At 51.5% G+C, this 13,892-nt stretch overlaps 1 protein-coding gene across 1 annotated transcript; it reads right to left on the bottom strand.

Moving 5' to 3' along the window:
* Positions 1-5,565: 5,565 nt before the first annotated feature.
* On the bottom strand, positions 5,566-6,240 carry BHLHA9 (basic helix-loop-helix family member a9). Its single transcript, XM_065908930.1, has one exon. It carries the CDS (start codon positions 6,238-6,240, stop codon positions 5,566-5,568), a length of 675 nt encoding a protein of 224 aa, XP_065765002.1.
* Between the last annotated feature and the right edge of the window lie 7,652 nt (positions 6,241-13,892).

The raw sequence follows: 13,892 nt of genomic DNA, 5'->3' as shown, positions 1-13,892 counted from the left end.
GCCAAATCTGGCTATAGAACTCCTGAAACGTGGCTCATCCACACCGGATGTGTTATACATATGAAACACACACTAGATTTCCAATAGTACCAAAAAAATCTAAAATACCTCATTAACACAGTGTATATAGATTACATATTGAAATGATAATATTTTGGCTATATTGAGTTACATAAACGTTTTTAAAATTAATGTTACCTGTGTCCCTTTTCTCCTTGTAGTATGCCTACCAGAAAATTTAAAACATGGCTTCCATTGTATTTCTATTGGGCAGCACCTGCCTGAAGGAAAGAAGAAACCTGACATAAACCTTTTTTTTTTTACTTAATAAAAACTGGAAGAAACAAGAAGAAGCCAAGAAGTCCCCAGGGTGCCCCATGGTAGCAAGATTATCAGGTAAACTGGGGTTCCCCGACTGGGGAGCCGAGTTTGCTCTGCACTGTGAGATGCTGGGCTTGTGGCGCCATCTAGTGGCCTGATGGTGATGAGGGGAAGGACCAGAGATGAGAGTGGGGGACCAGGGAGGAAGGGGAGAGGTGAGGACAAGGAGCACCTGCTTTGGGCTCCGGGATTGGTGAGCCCAACACAGCCAGCTGCTCCGGCTGCAGCCTGGTCCTGCCCCCAGCTGCAAGCGCCACCTCCCCTCTACCCCCACCCTCAACTGAAGTCTTCATTGGAAGCCCATGGGCCAGGTTCGTCAGGCAAAGTGGGTTTGGTGTGCAATGTGTTTTTTAAAAATCCACTTCACGTAAGAACGGAGATTCCAGACTTTTAATGTGAAGATCTGGGAAGCCTGGGCCCACTTTCTGCAGAGCAGCCAGAAGCTATGCCCACAGCCGCCTTTAGAAGGGAAGGCGCTGAGCTCCCCCTCCGACTCCGCCTTCACTCAGCCTGTGGGCCCCAGGTGGGGTTCTGCGCTCTAAGCCCCTGTAGCTACACAGGTGGCATCGGCCTTTCTGTTCTGCTGTGGGCTGACCTCCCTGCTCCGCAGTATGTTTGCAGGTCACTGAAGAAAGTCGTTCCCCTCTCTGTGCCCCCTCCCGGACGGGCTGTGAGGTCTTGGAGGGGGGCGGGTGCACCCCCAGCTCCCTCTTCATGCGCTTGGCTCACAGTGACGGCTGACTGGAGGAACCAGAGGAAGATACAGGCACCAATCAAGTGCCCAGGGTGTGTCCACACGGATGCTAAATCCACCTCTACCTGCCTCAACCTTACTGCATCCTGGGCTTCGAAGAATTCCGAGATGGAAACAGTGGTATGGAAAGTGGGCCTGGAGCGGGCAGAGACACGAGCCCCAGAAGGTTAGGTAAGTCTGAGCCTAATGCAAGGAGAAGAGGTAAAAAAAGAGAGAAAAACCCTGTAACTGTGACCACGAGCCTTTTTATCCTCAATATCGCACTGGGTATCAGGAAACCCTATGGGGCTGACAGGTTAGGAGTAATTAAGCAAATCCTACTTTTCACTGGGGCCTGCCTGGGCCCAGCTCCCCTGCTTCAGGCAACCTTCTGGTGTCTACACACACATACACACGTGAGTGCAAAATGTGAGCAAAACCTGATGTGGTCATTCACCTATCAGCAAGCACCCCAGTTTCACATCCAGTGAGGTACGTGTGTGCTAAGTTGCTTCAGTCGTGTCTGACTCTTTGCGACCCTATGGTAGGGACTGTGGCCCACCAGGCTCCTCTGTCCATGGGATTCTCCAGGCAAGAATACTGGAGTGGGTTGCCATGGCCTCCTCCAGGAGATCTTCCGGACCCAAGGATCGAACCCGCGTCTCTTATGCCTTCTGCATTGGCAGGCGGGTTCTTTACCACTAATGCCACCTGGAGTCCCTCCAAAGGAATCCTTGCTGTCTATGCTCCAAACATTTGCCCACTCCTCTTTAGAACGTGCCCTAAGCAAACAAAACTTTCACTTTTAAAAACAATTATCAGAGCCGAATGGATATTAACCCATTATATTATTAACCCATAAATATCCCCCAAATTCTCTCCAGGTCGGTCCCTGCACCTACCTGTTGGTCCACACTTACAAGCAGCAGGCACAGACCAGTTTGATCTGCTTTCCCAACTCACCATTGCTGGCATCCTGTTGCAAATATCTGAGTTTGCTTTGCCCAAGCCTCTCTGGTTAAGTATCTGTGTTGTTTCAAGCCTTTCACTGTTAGATACAGTGCCACTGGGACCTCCTTTTTCAAGAAAAATTTTTTTTTTCACTTTGACTTCCTTAGGGTATTTTTTATTGTGATTTTGCCAAATTGTTCTCAAAAAAAGGAACAGATACACAATACAACTAGAAATCTGTAAATGTGCCCCTTTCTCCACATCTCTGACAACATTTGGGTCTTACAATTGTTATTTACTTTTGCTGGCATGTCTCATTCATGATGCAAAAAGTGCTATAATTGTTATTATTCTCTGCCCTTTCGAAGTGAACCCTTTCGCTCTCTCCTTTGAACACTACTTGAGTAATCTGTTGGGATTAACCTTATAGATACATAATTTGTCTTTAGGTATATCAGTCATTCATATCTTTTGGCCATGATTTTTACAGCTCTGTCTTCTGTGTGTGTCTTCTCTTTCCAGAACTTTCCTTTTTATATTCATTTAATACCTACCCTTGTACTATTTTACGCTACATTTGGATAAACCTAGGTGGTCCTGGTTGATAACTTCCATGTCTTTAATAATCACGGATATAGCTTCTTTTCACAGCAAATCAGTCATCTTGGAGAACGGATATGATTTTAGGAAGCAAACAAAAAACTCAAGCAAGGGTTCCAGAAAACCTACTGCTGCTGCTGCGGTTCAGTTCAGTTGTGTCCAACTCTGTGCGACCCCATAGATGGCAGCCCACCAGGCTCCCCCGTCCCTGGGATTCTCCAGGCAAGAACACTGGAGTGGGTTGCCATTTTCTTCTCCAATGCATGAAAGTGAAAAGTGAAAGTGAAGTCGCTCAGTCGTGTCTGACTCTTAGCGACCCCATGGACTGCAGCCTACCAGGCTCCTCTGTCCATGGGATTTTCCAGGCAAGAGTACTGGAGTGGGGTGCCACTGCCTTCTCCGCCAGAAAACCTGGAAGGTGCATCATAAAGGTATTCTGGTCTAGCACCCTTTAAGAAATCAGGGAGAGGAGGGGGTACCTGTTAGGTCAATAGATACACATATGCACACACACAAATTCACATACCTACACATTTCTATAAACATGCCACGCAAATGTTTACTTATCATCTTGTAAATATGCAGATGTGTGCCCTCAAACAGATAGCCCGGATGAAACAACGTTAATAACTAATGTGTTGCAGACTTTATAAAACACCTTCCCATGCATTCTCTCCATTTAACAGCTCTACAAATAGAACTTCTCTTAATATTAAATAGCTTTCATGCAGTGAGTGATTTTGTAGGCCAGGCACCATGCTAAGTGCCTTAAATGCATTCTCTCTTTTAGTCTGCAGAACAGCCTATGATATAAGGACTTATTTAGTCCATTATACCGGATGTAAACACCTAGGATCAAAGCCCTTAGGCGATGTGCCAAGGTCACTCAGCTGGTAAGTAAGGAGACAATACTTCCACAGCCTCAAACTGCCTTCACAGTCTGCCGCACATTCCCCCATTTCACCGGCAGGGGGCGCCCTCGCCCTTCCAGAGCTGAGCGTGCAAGCCAGGGAAGAACCCTCATTTCATTTCATCCTGGAACTCCGAAAAGCAGGACTTGATGGTCATTTTAATCATGTTTCCAGAGAATATAAACCTGAGGCTGAAGCAAGGTGGAAGCACTGTCCAGGCTTGTCTGTCAGAAAATTAAAATAATATGCAAACACTACCAGTTGTGGAACACCTTCTAATTGCCAGAAACTGCCTGATGAATGAAGGTTAATACTCACAGCCATCCTGAGGTGGAGACACCGTGTCAGAGGTGAACCCCCACCCCCCACCCCGCTCCCGACCCAACCTTAGAGAGGTTAAGCAGGCACACATGTATTCAGTGCAGAACAGAGCCCGGAGCCCTGGACAGCCTGGCTCTTTGCTTTCTGCTGTCAGACCATGGTAGAGCCTCTCCCTGACAGGGCACGCTCAGTGGGCAGGCCTGGGGCCAGGGCCCCCCATTTTGCTCCTGAAGGGGCCCCCAGAGCCCACTGCCCCAGAGTCCAAGGCTCTTCGTGATCTGTGATCCAGCCACCCGCCCTGTGAAATGTGGAGCCCTGGGGTCTGTGGGCCTGGGGACCGGATGCCAAGTGCGCCAGCCAGGGTCTCACTTGCAGAAAGCAAAGACGCCTGTAATTAGGACGATGAGCCTCATCTCAAGTGCTTTGGGGGCCCCTCAGTCCTCCCTGGGAGACTGTGGGCTTCTCTCCAGCTTCTGTGGGATCCCCCATTCTGAGCTGTGGCGCTCCCCCTGCCTCCAACTCTCCAAGGAGACCACCAAGGCTTTCTCTGTCATATCTGGGTCCTCATGTCAGCGAGCAGCACCAGCGATACGATCCCGGTCAGTGAGGCTCAATATGAGTGAGGCCGGACATGAGCTCGGGGTGCTCACCTTAGAGGCAGAGCAGCCGTCCAGACTTAAGGGGGCCAGCTGTCCCTCCCACTTCTGCAGCAGCCCTGGCCCAAGGCCCCACTTTCCTGGATTCCAAATCTGCCCATCATCACAGAGGCACAGTCCACACTCCTACTCTTCCCCGGGAGCCTCATCTGCCCATCGCTTGGGGGTACCAGTGGGATTTACTGATGCCCCCCCAAGTCCTTGGCCCTGCCCCCAGCTTCCTTCCCTGAGACTGGCCCACAGCCTGCTCTCATTGCCCCCCTCTCTGTGGCTCACGGCAGACAGCAGTTCTGACCACATCATCAGCCTCCCCGTCTCGCTCCTCATCTCCAGACAACGTCCTCCCACAGGGCCCCGCATAGTGCTCAGTCACACCTGGGCTCTTGCAGGAACCAATGTCTCCTAGTACCTACCTGTGGGCTTCAGGCCAGGGGCCCATCACTCTGGCGTGAGGCCCCAAGCCTCTCTGGGCCTTCCCACCACCCTGGGTTCCTGGGCCCCTGGGCCCCGTGGAGTCCCGCTCGCAGACAGAGATGACAGCTTCTCCTTTTTATTTGGCCGATTCTGAAGGCCTCCCCCAGACCACAGACTTGGGGCATCGGCACAGGCAGGGGGAGGGGACCCACGCGGCGTCATCAGACCCCATCAGGTGCCACCCATACTCCCACATAAACCCCCCACTTTGTCCAAAGGTCTTCATTTCTCCTAAAAAAATTTTTTTTGTAAAGCAAGAGACAATAGGACTCAGAGGTACAGAGATGCAAAAGTCACTTTCCAAGGAGAGTTCAAGTCCAAAGGTAAGAGCCCAGAAGAATTCGGCTCCTGGCTGGGTTCTCGGGGTTCTAGGAGGTGCGGCCCAGTCTCCAGAGTTCCTTCCCACCGCCAAAGCGCCTCCTTTCCCCGTCAGGCTTCAGCCCATTCAGTTTTGCCAGGGATGGCTTCCTAATCTTCCCGTTCTGTGGTCATCCTGCCGCTGGCTCCTTCCCGGCCCTACAGTGCGCTCGGCGCCCGGTCAGGAGTGTGGGTGGCCCAGCCCGGGGCCTGCTCGCAGGAGGCCCCGAGGCCAGGCCGAGGGAGCCCCGAGACTTCGGCGCCAGCTTCCGGGGGAGGCCTGGGCCCAGCCCGGCAGCGCCTCGGCCACCGCCCTGGGCCGTCCCAAGGGCGTGTGGGGGTGGCACGAGGCGCAGCGGGGCGCGAAGGGCCCGGTGGGCGGTGGCGGCGCCGGCGGGCTGGAGCCCAGGTCCCCCGCGTCCCCGGCGCGCGCGGCCTGCCCGTGGCACTCCTGGTGTCCGCAGGACCAGCGGGGCGCGGGGCTGGCGCGCAGCACGAGGGAGAGCGCGGCGATGCGGTGGATGGCCCTGCGCAGCGTGGCGATCTTGGAGAGCCTCTTACCGCCCAGGTCGTGCCGCAGCGCGCGGCGTAGCGCGTTGAAGGCCTCGTTGTAGTCTAGGATGCGCCTGCGCTCGCGCACGTTGGCGGCCATGCGCCGCGCCTTGGACCGCACGGGCCGGCTGCGCTTTCTACTCCCGGCCACCTCTTCTGCCTCGCCCAGGCTTCGGGGGCTGCCGTTCTCCCTCAGCACCCCAAAATCCCTCCCAGCTTCCAGGCAAGAGTTCCCCAAGTCCTGAGGAGAGCCCTCAGCTCCTTTCAGGCCCCTGAGGCCTGATCCTGGCGCGCCTGGGTGCATGGCCTCCTCCCGGGCCTCGCTGCCCCAGCTGCGGCTCCCAAGGCTGACGGCCCACCTTCTGAGCGTGAACTCCTGCAGCCTGGACACTCCGGGACAGGCCCTTTCTAGCTGGGGCTTTATGGCACCACGTGGCTCTCCGCCCTCCTCATCCATCCATCTCCCTCCTCCTGCTTTATGACCTGCCTCCAGGTAGGTTGGTGAGGGAGGAACCCAGAGGGAGGAAGCATGCAGATTCTTGTAGGAAGGGTCCAGACGGGCAGCGGGACCCGCCCAGGGCAGTGCTCCAGCCACGGGGAGACCTGGCCCGGCTTCACTCCAGGGCCTCTCTGGGGTGGCTGGGGTCCACATTCTTCGCCCTGAGTGCCAAATCTGGCCTGCCGGCAGGAGAGCTGATAGACACACAGAAGGGGCCCAGTGGTAGTTGAGTGTGTTTAAAGAACCCTGAAAGTTTTGTCAAGACCTGTGGGCAACCACAGGACTGTCACAGAGGGTAGCATGAGTGTTCCAGCAGGACGCATAAGGGAGGGGGCAAATCTGAGACCACAGGGCCCTGCAGTTAAGATGGACCTGGAGTTTCTGCCTCTTTCAGCTCCCAGAGTGAGGCTGGCTGGAATTCCGGGTTTGGGTTTTGCTTGGGCCTTATTCACCCTCTAGGTTTCCCAGGAGGTACTAGTGATAAAGAATCTGCCTGCAATGCAGGAGACCCGTTTGATCAAACTGAAAATGCATTTTGATCCTTGAGTCAGGAAGATCCGCTGGAGGAGGGTATGGCAACCCACTCCAGTATTCTTACCTGGAGAATCCCATGGACAGAGGAGCCTGGCAGATTACAGTCCACAGCATTGCAAAGATGGAAGCGACTTAGCACAGCACACACATACTCACCCCTTACATCTCTTTAGCTCTCTCTCTTGCAGGCAGAGCTGAGCTGAGTGCTAACTCAGAGGGTAATGGAGATTGTCTTGTGGTCCACTGGCTCGCCTTGTGGTACCCATCAGGGGTATCTTTTGGAGTCCAAAGTCATCGAGTAGCCCTGTCTCGGGACATAGCACTGCTGTGTTATGAACTCAGTTAACCCACCCCCACCCCCAGGGATTTAAAATATACATAGGGTCTCAGAAAAAGAATAATGCTTAATCCTAGAGAAAGACCCCACCACCACCACCGCCCAGTGGAATTTCAGGCATCCACAAGTAAGTTATATGAAGCACCAAGGTCAATGTCATTCCCATTCACAATCCAGATGCCTCCAAATTGCCAAGACTGTGGTATCAGCTGGGGTGGGTATGGAGTTCACACCCATCTTGCCAAAGAACAGACCAATAACCCTGTTATTTCAAACTGTGACTTGCTCTTTGGAGAAGAAGAATAAGGCTGTTCTTTTATTTTCTGTGTTGCCTACTAGTCTCTAAGTACCCTAAGGACGTTATATGTCTGGGGCTCTATTTCCCAGACCTGAAGTATCTGTGAAATTTAAAAGTGAATGAAAGCAGCTAGAACTGGATGTTTTGTCCTCTAGATTCAGTCTGTCTCCCATTGTCCTCAAAACACACAGACAGTCATAGAGAAATGCAGACCTCGAGCAGGATTCGGCCCTCAGCATGGCCACAGGTGTCATGGGGTGCCTCCAGGCTGTTAGTCTCATGGGTCTCAGCGTGGGAGGCAGGGAAAAGGTCAGAGCCCAGACATAATGGTCCCTGAGTGTCACATTCCACAGCCACCTCTGCTCCCACCCCATCCCTTGTCCCTTAGCGCCCCCCAAGGCCACTCTAGAGAGCTGAACCACTTTCCTGCTCATTGGCCTTGCCTAGCCCCTCAGAAAAGCCTGGCCCCTGGGCTCAAAGGCAGACAGATCAGGAGGCAGCAGGTGGGCCTTTCAGTCTCAGAAGAGCCAGGGAGGGGTGGTTTGTTGGTGAGAGGGGGAGACTTTTCCCTCCCCAACCACCCACAGCCAGTGGCTCCTTCCAAAACTTCCCCCTTCAAGGTACAATTGGATATAACGGATGCGTACTATAGACAGGCATGGTCCTAAGTGTATTTTTTAACATACATTATCTTAGTCTCATAGCAATCCTATTTGTAAGGCTCTACTATTATAATGATACCCATTTTACAGACTGGAAACTGAGACTCTGAGGGTATGAAGTTATTTGTCCCAAGTCAAAGGACTAAGCTGCCGCCAAGCTAAGATTTCAAATCAGCCAGTGTGGTTCCTATTTTGGAGACCAAGTTTTTAACCCCTCTGGGCTGGGCCTGCATTCTGGGCGTCCCCATCCAGCAGCCCCCACTGACCACCTGTAGGTGATAGAGGCCTCGCCTCTGCCCTTTGAAACAATAGTCATTGAGATAGTCAAATAGTTTCAACCACCTGTGAAAAATAAAGAGCACTTGACTGATACAGAGAAAAGTGGGAAGGGGGAAAGGGAGGGAGGAACCTCCAAATGAAGAGAGACGGCAGGGAAAAAGTAGAGAATATGGGCTGGAAGCTAGGAGCAATCCAGAGCGCCCAGCTTTACCTGCCTCCTGGACTGAGATTCGCTGCCTGGGATCTCCTTGGCTAATTCTAACTCTGTCCCCAGCTGAACTGATGGCTGCTGGACCCCAGGGGGAGCAGAAGTGACAGGCCAGTGACTACCTGCCAACCTGACCCTGGACTGCAGGTGAGCCAGGGCTGGGGGAGTCAGGAGTAGCCTGAGGGGACCCAAGAACAGCCCACAGCAACCTTCATGCAGGTGCTGGAAAGGCCTCTGCCTACCAGAGTTCTGGATGCAGTTCAGTGGCCTGAGGTTGGTCACCAGCTTCCAGTGCTTGCTAATCTTTCCTCCTTGGGAAGCCTGCCCTGAACCCTTCATTTCTGTGCATCACCCCATCTTTGAATTTAGCAGAACATATTGTCCATTTTCCCCTTCCTATTTATTTATTTTTTAAATTCCCTGATGGCTCAGACTGTAAAGAATCTGCTTGCAATGCAGAAGACCCCGGTTCAGTCCTGGGTCAGGAAGATCCCCTGGAGAAGGGAATGTCTACCCACTCCAGTATTGTAGCGTAGAGAATCCCATGGACAGAGAAGCTTGGCTGGCTACAGTCCATGGAGTCACAAAGAGTCAGACACAGTTGAGCAACTAACACATTCATGTTTTTCACTTCTTTTCATTGCACTTTTCCCCCCTCTTATTTATTTTTAAATTAATTTTTTATTGAAGTATAGTTGATTTACAATGTGTTTGTTTCAGGTGTATAGCATAGTGATTCAGATATATATATATATATATGCACACACCTTGTCAGATTCTTTTTTCTTATTGGTTATTATAAGATATTGAGTATAGTTCCTTGTGCTATACAATAAGTCTTTGTTGGTTATCTACATATTGTACTTTTATGTTCATGTTGCATCTGTATCCAGGTGACTTCTGTATTCCCAGTTCCTAGCACACTGCCTGGTACAGGGTAGGTCCAAAGAAATAATTGCTGAATGTTGAATAAATGGTGTCTCCCTGATGTTAAGATATTCACAAAACTCTGGAAATTTCACACTGGTCTGATCAAACAAGCTCTGTATTCAAATCCAGTGAACATTTATTGAACATGTACCAAATACCAGACCCAGTGCTACAGACTGTCACATGTGTTGACAGCCATGAACATGTGCATTAAATATATAGAAGCTCCATATTAAAATAGAAGGAAGTAATCCTTGTAGCCAAAAAGAAATGCCCAGCAATCCTCCACCCACCTCAGGGAAATTTGGAAGTTATCAAAGCTGTGTTCTCAAATGTGGCTGTAATGGCGGCAGCAGTCTAACTTCTGGGACCTCACCCCACATCTACTGAATACAAAATTCTGTGTCAAAAGCAAAGTGGTTCAAATGCTCAGAAATATATATGCTATTCGCTCTTTCAGAATCTGGGCCAGTGGTTATTCAATTTTACCTTGCTTAAGGAGGACTGACTTCAGGATTGTATACATAATACCTTATTTAAGGTTGTCTTTTTCAGAGATAATTTTGACTACACACAATTTGCTTCTTGCACTTTAACCTTAGAATATCCTCACCCATACTTTGGATGGAGGGGGAAAAAAATACAGCTCATGGCAATAAGACAGCTGTGGGGCTTAAACATAACAAAATAGTCACAGAAAATAAGCAAGGGAAAAAATGAGATGAAACCACAAACTTCTCTGCCAGCCCCCTACCATGAACCCTCAAATCCATAGGAAAGGGAGGTAAGGAACGCAAAGAAAATGTCCCAAGGGCCCAAGATGTCAGAACCTGGGAGCGGGGCTGCCCTTGCACCCCTTCGCTAAAACGGTTCTGGCTTCTCCTTCCCGAGTGTCCTCCTTCTCCAGGCTGGCTCCCCACTCCCGACCCTTCCCTTGCACACTCTGGGCTCCAAATGAGTACTTCTGAGGTCACACTGTCCGGACAAATGGCCGGAGTTCGCCGAGAAGCGCCCCCGCCCCACTCGGCCGCCTTCCCACGAATCCCGGGAGTCGAGTGGACTCGGCGTGACGATCCCCGGCTGGGACCCCCAGGGCGTGCTGCTCGCAGCGGGGCTCGAGCCGGGCGGGGTCGGGCCGACTTCAAAGGCGGGCGGCGGGCAGGCATTTCCGCGGCACCTGCAGCGGCGGCCGGTCCTCCCTCCGCGCGCCGGGGATCCGCCCCCGCCGGGAGCGCCGCTTCTGCCCGGCCCGCCGCCGGGAGGCGGGGCCGCGGCCGTGATTTAGGGCTGGGCGATTCCGCTGGCGGCCGCCAAGGTGCCAATTACCGCTCGGCCGGGCCTGGATTTCAGAAATTCCTGCTCTTCCCCTGGAAGTTCCGGCGTCGCTTCCCCGAGGGAAGACCCTACTCCCACCTTGGGGAGAAAACCGGGATCCTGGGACGGGCTGTGCGGAGAAACCGGCCTCAGCGGCGTTCCGGGAGCCCCGTCATCCCCGGAGAGCTGAGCTCTGGAAAGGCCGGCAGCCTGCCTTCTCTCCCAGGACGGGGCCCTCAGCGGTTCAACTTGGAGATAAACTTGGTTTGGGGGGAATTTGGAATCCGGCGGATCTGGACTCAGTTTCAGGCTCTTACCCCTTCATTCAACAACAAAAAATGTGTTGATATCTTCCTATTCTGGGTACCGGTGCAGCGTAGTGAATGAAACAGAAAACACCTCCTTTGAACAGCGTGGACGAGGGATCTAACACAGACTCCATTTAAGAGAATACATGACTATAGGGACTTCCCTGGTGGTCCAGTGGTTAAGACTCCGCGCTTTCAATGCAGCGGACTCAGGTTTGGTTCCTGGTCAAGGAACTAGGTTCTGCTTGGCACAGCTAAGGCCTAGAGCCGTCAGAATTTTTTTTTTTAAAAAGTGAAAGTGATATCTCATAGTTACGGGGGGCGCGATGGGGGGGACGGCGGGGGGGGGGCGGGGGGATGGGATGGGATGGGATGAGATGAGGCTGCTATAAGGATACAGAGGAGGGAGTGGGGGGCCTGAGCTATGCAGGTGGTTGTGAGAGAGGCGGGCTGGTATCCACACTTGTTCATAAAGTAGAATTGGCACATGGGGGTGGCCAGCTGGGTGTTAAGGATGATGAAAAAGAAAGTGTTATCATCTCCATATCCTCCTTCAAGAATCTGAGGCCTGAGATTTCTGAGCAGCCCCTAGTGATGGGTTTTCTCAAGTGTAAGGTCCAACTTTGGATGTGAGGAAGACAGAGAGCTGATGACGTTCCGGTCACTTCTTCCCAGGAGCTGGGAGACCTGGGCACTTGGGACTTGCAGTGAATATTTTTGTTACCATGGTTGGCTCTGCAGCATTGGTTTTTGTTGTTAGTTAATTTTTTTAAAAAAGCATTTATTTATTTTGGCTGTGCCAGGTCTTAGTTGTGGAATGCAGGATCTTTGATCTTTGTTGTGGCGTGGGAGATCTTTTTAATTGAGGCATGAGAACTGTTAATCACGGCATGTGAGATCTAGTTCCCTGATCAGGGATGGAACCTGGGCTCCCTGCCTTGGCAACACGGAATCTTAACCACTGGATCAGCAGGGAAATCCCTGCAGCATTTGAATAGTCTATCTGGGGGGAGGGACACCTCCATGGGAGGGGGTCTTGGAGTCCAGGAACTTGATGCCTTGTATGTGGAGCAGGGGTCCCAGAGAAACAGGCTCCTGGGGCGAAATTGCCTGTACTGGGCCAGTAGCCTCCAGTGCCATGTGGGGGCATCCACAGGAGGTTACTAGCTAGGCTATGGATCCAGCCACCCAGTTTCCTGTAATTCTGATGAGTTTCCCAAATTTAATCCCATTAAACTTTCCACTGATCCTGTACGCTATCTCAGAGGTAACCAATAACTTCCTTTTCTGCTTAAGTGAACCAAGTTGAGTTTTGTTGTTTACAACCAAAATCCTGACAACCTAGAGCAGAGAATAAGTAACTGCCTTGTCGCTCCTCTTACTCCTAAATCAACCGCTGTACCTACCTTGAGACCTGGGGTAGGTAACTTAACCTCTCTGAGCCTCAGTTTCCTCAGCTATAAAATGGATTAATAGTGTTGTTAGTCACTTAGTGGTGTCCAACTCTTTGTGAATCCCTGGACTGTAGTAGCCCGCCAGGCTCCTCTGTCCATGGGATTCTCCAGGCAAGAATACTAGAGTGGGTTGCTATTCCTTTCTTCAGGGGATCTTCCCAGCCCGGAGATTGAACCTGGGTCTCCCACATCATGGGCGGATTCTTTATCATCTGAGCCACCAGGGAAGAGAATGAATTGGTAACTGCCTCATAACTGGAAGGCCCTCAGTGCAATGTCTGGCATATAGTTGGCACTTCATAATATTTAGTTATGTTATTATCCTTTTTCTGGCAGACTTAGCCCTCCAGGGGTTCTTTCTTCCAAGTTTAGCAGTGATATGGTCCTCTTCCCTGCTCCTACTCCCAGCCCACAGAGTAACATCCCCTAATCAACCACCTCCCGACAGCATGTTCCTACTTGGTCTAAAGGTAGAATATTTCTTGGCCCTTCACCTACACTCACCTCTGCTGTGCCTGTAACAATGAACAGCAGAATGGATGTTTGGGTTCTGGAATAAGACCATCATTTAATAACTGTATAGCATTGGGTAAGATACTCCATTAACCCCTCTGAGCCTCAGTTTCCTTATCTGTAAAATGGGGATATATAGTAATACTGCTTCATCTGATTTGTTGTGAGGATTAAATAAAACAGTATGTTAGACTCTCTTAACAGGTCTCAGCTCCTCTAAGGTGCTCTATGAATAGTAACTTTCTCCTGCTGCTGCAACTCTGCTCCCTTCCCCCAGCAGTCTGGCGCTGCAGCTATAAATCATCCAGAAACCAAGAGCATCCTCCTCCCTCCCACCCCAGCACCAAACTCCTCATCACCTCCACCCACTAATGACTTGGTGATTGGCTTCTCATTAAAGCAATGACAAAGAGGCCTCTGTGCTTTAAGCTGGGTTCTAATCGTAGATCGGCCCCAGGGTCAGTCGGGGGGTAAAGCAGGAATTCTGGGCTCGGCTTGTGGAGAGCTCTGTCTTTCTGTCTCCCAGGCCGGCGGGCCAGCAGACAAGGGAGCCACTGCCCTGGCCTGGAATTCTCAGGATAGGGCACCGCTACTGTGGGGAGGGAAACAGGGCTCCTACC

Source organism: Muntiacus reevesi, chromosome 18 (genome assembly GCF_963930625.1).
Source record: "Muntiacus reevesi chromosome 18, mMunRee1.1, whole genome shotgun sequence".
Classification (NCBI taxonomy): domain Eukaryota; kingdom Metazoa; phylum Chordata; class Mammalia; order Artiodactyla; family Cervidae; genus Muntiacus; species Muntiacus reevesi.
The sequence above is the reverse complement of the archived record's forward strand: the minus strand, read 5'-3'. Positions and strand labels throughout refer to the sequence as shown.

Coding starts and splice junctions, on each gene's coding strand:
- BHLHA9 (XM_065908930.1), bottom strand. CDS start 6,240: ATGCACCCAGGCGCGCCAGGATCAGGCCTCAGGGGCCTGAAAGGAGCT.